Genomic DNA, 6,199 nt, shown 5'->3' on the forward strand with positions numbered 1-6,199 from the left:
CCCAATCCAAAAATGGGCAGAAGACCTAAATAGACATTTCTCCACAGAAGATATACAGACAGCCAACAAACACATGAAAGGATGCTCAACATCTTTACTCATTAGAGAAATGCAAATCAAAACTACAATGAGATATCATCTCACACCAGTCAGAATGGCCATCATCAAAAAATCTAGAAACAATAAATGCTGGAGAGGGTGTGGAAAAAAGGGAACACTCTTGCACTGCTGGTGGGAATGTGAATTGGTACAGCCACTATGGAGAACGGTATGGAGGTTCCTTAAAAAACTACAAATAGAACTACCATATGACCCAGCAATCCCACTACTGGGCATATACCCTGAGAAAACCATAATTCAAAAAGAGACATGTACCAAAATGTTCATAGCAGCCCTATTTACAATAGCCCGGAGATGGAAACAACCTAAGTGTCCATCATCGGATGAATGGGTAAAGAAGATGTGGCACATATACACAATGGAATATTACTCAACCATAAAAAGAAATGAAATTGAGCTATTTGTAATGAGGTGGATGGACCTAGAGTCTGTCATACAGAGTGAAGTAAGTCAGAAAGAGAAAGACAAATACTGTATGCTGACACATATATATGGAATGTAAGAAAAAAAATGTCATCAAGAACCTAGGAGTAAGACAGGAATAAAGACACAGACCTACTAGAGCATGGACTTGAGGATATGGGGAGGGGGAAGGGTAAGCTGTGACAAAGTGAAAGAGCGGCATGGACATATATACACTACCAAACGTAAGGTAGATAGCTAGTGGGAAGCAGCCGCATAGCACAGGGAGATCAGCTCGGTTCTTTGTGACTGCCTGGAGGGGTGGGATAGGGAGGGTGAGAGGGAGACGCAAAAGGGAGGGGATATGGGAACATATGTATATGTATAACTGATTAAATTTGTAAAATAAAAAAATAAAAATAAAACAAAAACAAAAAAATATAATAATAATAATAATAATAAGGGTGTCTCTATGATGCAGGGATAAGAAGAATTTTTGCAGATAAGAGACTGCAGTAGTATATCAGAGGATCTAAGGATTAACAGGTTTTTAAAAGGTACATTTCATAAGAAAGCACAAGAAATAAGAAGGGAACTATAAAATAAATAAAGGGTTGATTTCATAAAAGTACCACTTCTCTAAAAGTCAATATATAAAGCTCATGTAATTCCATTTTGAATACCACTGGTTATTTTTTAATTGGATAATTAATATTTAATTAGATAATTAAAATTTTAATTGGATAATAAAGTTTACAAGCCAGGAAGAAAGCCCTAGCCAGAAACTAAATTTGCTGGCACCTTGATCTTGGACTTCCTAGCTTCCAGAGCCATGAGAAATAAATTTCTGTTGTTTAAGCCATCCAGTCTATGGTATTTTGTTGTGGCAGCCTGAGCAGATTAAAACACAATATATATGGAATAAGGACAAAGAACACATTCTTATCTAAGATTGAGGATATAGAAGCTATAAAAGAAAAAATAGATATATATGGTCATGAAAATTGCAAAAAAAAAAAAAAAGAGCTATTTGAACAGTAAAAGATCCCACAAAACAATAGTAAACAATAGCCCAAGGAAAAATATTTCTAATGTGGATGATATAAAATTAATATTTAAAATATGCAAAGAGAGCTCACAAATGTTGTAAGAAAATGACAGTCATCACAGAAAAGTGGACAAATCAAATTAATTTTAAAAACCCACAGAGGAGCAAATCCAAATGGCCAGCAACGTGATAAGATGTTCAAACTCACTATCAGGCATGGAAATAAATGTTACATAATAACTAAATATCACTGTATCCCTTTCTGATGAGCAAAAAAATCAAAAGCTGAAACTCTTACTCCTGATATGGACATAGAGAAACAGTATTCTCCTACATTGCTGGTTGAAATGTAAAGTATCACAACAATTTTGGATAGCCATCTAGTGTTATCACTGAAATTGAAAACGCTTATGCTCTTTGACCTAACAATCCCACTTCTGGAAATCCATCCTATAGAAATAAAATCACTAGTACATAAGGACATATATTCTAGGGCATTTGTTGCAGCATTGTTCACAGTGAAAAAGAAAATGGAATCAAATAGACTGAGGGCTAACTAAGCCTACCAGACTGCCCACAGTAGTCAGCCCACCACAAAAAAAGGACCCACACAGCCTACATAGGGAGCATATAGAACTGGTGATGAGAAGGGAGTGAACTCCTGGGATGCATAAGACGTCCCCTACAAAAGGCCACTTCTACAAGGTTGGGAAACATAACCAACCTTCCAGATACATAAAAATAAAAACAGCAAGTTAGGCAAAATGAGGTGACAGAGGAACACGTTCCAAATGAAAGAACAAGACAAAGCCACAGAAGAACAACTAAGTGAAGGAGAGATAGGCAATCTATCCAAGAAAGAGTACAGGGTAATGATTGTAAAGATGATCAAAGAACTCAGGAGAAGAATGGACCACAGAGTAAGAAGTTAGAAGTTTTTAACAAAGAGTTAGAAAATAGAACAACCAAACAGAAATGAAGAATACAATAACTGAAATAAAAATTACACTAGAAGAAATCAGCAGTAAACTAAATGATACAGAGAAATGCACAAGCAAGCTGGAAGACAGAGTAGTGGAAATCACTGATGTTGAACAGAAAAAAAATTGGAAAGAAATAAGGAAAGTTTAAGAGATGTCTGGAACAACTTCTAGCACATTAATATTCACATTATAGGGATCCCAGGAGAAGAGAGAGAGAAAGGTGCTGAGAACATATTTGGAAACACAATAGCTGGAAAATTCCCTAATATGAGAAAGGAAGAGACATCCAAATCCAGAAAGCAAAGAGAGTCCCAAAGAGGATCAACACAAAGAGGACCACACAAAGACACACTGTAAATTAAAATGGCAAAAATTAAAGATAAAGAAAGAATATTCAAAGCAGCAGGGGAAAAGCAACAAGTCACATACAAGGGAACTCCCATACAACTATGAGCTGACTTTTCAGCAGAAACTGCAGGCAAGAAGGAAGTGGTACAATATATTTAAAGTGATGAAAGGAAAAACCTACAACCAAGAATACTCTACACAGCAAGGCTCTCATTTGGATTGGAGGGAGAGCTCAAAAGTTTTACAGACAAGCAAAAGATAAAAGAATTTAGCAACACCAAACCAGCTTAACAAGATATGTTAAAGGAACTTCTCTAAGAAAAAACCCCACAATTAGAAACTTGAAAATTGCAAAAGGAAAAAGCTCATCAGTAAAGGCAAATATACAGTAAAGGTAGTAAATCATCCACACACAAAGCTAGCAGAAAAGTTAAAAGAAAAAAGTAGTAAAATCTTCTATCCACAATAAACAGTTGAAACACAAAACAATTAGATGTAAAACATGACATCAAAAACAGTAATCATGAGAGCAAGAGAGTACAAATGCAGGGCTGTTAAAATGCAATTGAAATTAAGAGATCAGCAACTTAAAACAATCACACATATACAGAGATTGCTATATATAAACGTCATGGTAACCACAAAACAAAAATCTATAATAGATACACACAGAAAAAAACCCAAAAAGAATCCAAACATAACACTAAAGATAGCCATCAAATCACAAGGGAAGATAACAGAAGAAGAAAAAAGGAAGATGAAAGAACTACAAAAATAATCAAAAACAAATTAACAAAGTGACAATAAGAACATAAATATCAATAATTACTTTAAATGTAAAAGAACTAAATGCTCCAATCAAAAGACATAGAGTGGCTGAATGGATACAAAAACAAGACCTATATATATGCTGCCTATAAGAGACTCACTTCAGATTAAAAGACACATACAACTGAAAGTGAGGGGCTGGAAAAAGGTATTTCATGCAAATGGAAATCAAAAGAAAAAGGGTTAGCAATTCTTATATGTGACAAAACAGACTTTAAAACAAAGACTATTACAAGAGACAAAGAAGGACATTACATACTGATCAGGGGATCAATCTGAAAAGAAGATATAACAATTATAAATACATATGTACCCAACATAGGAGCACCTAAATACACAAAGCAAATATTAACAGACATAAAAGGAGAAATTGATGGTAACACAGCAATAGTAGGAGACTTTAACACCCCACTTACATCAATGGATAGATCATCCAGAAAGAAAATCAATAAGAACACTGGCCTTAAATGACACACTAGACCAGATAGACTTGATAGATAGATAGATAGATAGATAGATAGATAGATGAAAGATGATAGAACAGTCCATGGAAAAGCAGCAAAATACATATTCCTTTCATTTCCATGTTCCACTGCACATGGAACAGTCTCCAGGATAGATTACATGACAGGCCACAAAACAAGTCTCAGTAAACCCTAAACTTAAGAAAATTAAAATGATATCAATCAACTTTTCCAACCAAAAGACTGGAAATTAACAAGGAAAAGAAAACTACAAAAAAACAGAAACATGTGGAAGTTAAACAATATGCTACTGAACAACCAATGGATCACTGAAGAAATCAATATTTTAACAATACCTAGAGACAAATGGAAATGAAAACACAATAATCCAAAAATCTATGGGATTCAGGGACTTCCCTGGTGGTTCAGTGGTTAAGAATCCGCCTGCCAATGCAGGGGACAGGTTTTCAGCCCTGGTCCAGGAAGATCCCACATGCCGCAGAGCAACTAAGCCTGTGCACCACAACTACTGAGCCTATGCTCTAGAGCCCGCAAGCCACAACTACTGAAGCCCATGTACCACAACTACTGTGTCCACGTGCCACAACTACTGGAGCCTGTGCTCCACAACAAAAGAAGCCACTGCAATAAGAAGCCCACACACCACAGCAAAGAGTAGCCCCCACTCAGTGCAATTAGAGAAAGCCCACACACAGCAACAAAGACCCAATGCAGCGTGTGTGGGAGGGGGTGGGTGGGGAAGGATCGCCAGCAAGATCCTGAGGTGAGGCTCGTGTGCCCGCCCCCACCCTGGCCCCCAGTTCCCACCTGGTCGGCCCGGCTGAGCCATGATCAAGGTGATCCTCATCTTTAACCACCACGGGAAGCCATGGCTCTCCAAGTTCTACCAGCCCTACAGTGAAGATACACAACAGCAAACCATCAGGGAGACTTTCCATTTGGTATCTAAGAGAGATGAAAATGTTTGTAATTTCCTAGAAGGAGGATTATTAATTGGAGGATCTGACAACAAACTGATTTATAGACATTATGCAACATTATATTTTGTCTTCTGGGTGGATTCTTCAGAAAGTGAACTTGGAATTTTAGATCTAATTCAAGTATTTGTGGAAACATTAGACAAGTGTTTTGAAAACGTCTGTGAACTGGATTTAATTTTCCATGTAGACGAGGTTCACAATATCCTTGCAGAAATGGTGATGGGAGGAATGGTATTGGAGACCAACATGAATGAGATTGTTACACAAATTGATGCACAAAATAAACTGGAGAAATCTGAGGCTGGCTTGGGATCTCCAGCCCATGCTGTATCAGCTGTAAAGAATATGAATCTTCCTGAGAACCCAAGAAATATTAACATTGGTGACATCAGTATAAAAGTGCCAAACCTTCCCTCTTTTAAATAAAAAATTTAAAAGGCCACTCCCAGGTAAAATCCAGGGGAAATGTCATCTAAGTTTACCATGCAGTTGTTTACTAAAAATAGAGGAGGAGAGTCTTAACTTTTGTTCTTGGATTTAAGTCAAGGTACTGTATAGAAGTTATGTAAAATCAGTATGGAAGTTCATTGTTGCTTTTCTTGCTCAGTGATTTTGAAGAAATTGAGTAGTTACAGTGTGATTTTTTTCTTTATTTTCTAAACTGCATTCCTATGGCCACCTAAGGCATGCCTCCATGTATTGGCTACTACAGTATTTTGAAAAGTGTTTGGGACATTTCTTTAAATTATGTATAACCCAAAATGTTGGTGTTTTGTATGGATCACAAATACAGCATTCCTTAATTCTTTCTGTTATTTGTCAGAATTGTTATTTAAAGAATGAAGTATGTATTACATGAAAACATTATGACCTTTTTCTCTTAGTTTAAATAAACTCCAAGGTAACTGGACTTCTAAAGCACCATTCTGTTTGCCTGGTATCTACTTTAGCAATAATTTTTTTTATGACCCTCTGACTCAACCAAGTAAATAAAAGTATATTTTA

At 36.4% G+C, this 6,199-nt stretch overlaps 1 protein-coding gene across 5 annotated transcripts; it reads left to right on the forward strand.

The window, feature by feature from the left end:
• Window positions 1-5,041: 5,041 nt before the first annotated feature.
• LOC132502879 (AP-3 complex subunit sigma-1-like) lies at window positions 5,042-5,995 on the forward strand. Of its 5 annotated transcripts, none has more exons than XM_060119137.1 (2): window positions 5,042-5,386; window positions 5,495-5,995. In XM_060119137.1, exons 1-2 carry the CDS (start codon window positions 5,042-5,044, stop codon window positions 5,618-5,620), a joined length of 471 nt encoding a protein of 156 aa, XP_059975120.1. In that variant the 3' UTR covers window positions 5,621-5,995. The 5 variants fall into 5 exon arrangements, with proteins under 5 accessions (XP_059975120.1, XP_059975119.1, XP_059975121.1 ...); XM_060119136.1 differs by having other exon boundaries at window positions 5,042-5,314; window positions 5,387-5,995; XM_060119138.1 differs by having other exon boundaries at window positions 5,042-5,314.
• Window positions 5,996-6,199: the final 204 nt, after the last annotated feature.

Source organism: Mesoplodon densirostris, chromosome 15 (genome assembly GCF_025265405.1).
Source record: "Mesoplodon densirostris isolate mMesDen1 chromosome 15, mMesDen1 primary haplotype, whole genome shotgun sequence".
In the NCBI taxonomy this organism is placed as follows: Eukaryota; Metazoa; Chordata; class Mammalia; order Artiodactyla; family Ziphiidae; genus Mesoplodon; species Mesoplodon densirostris.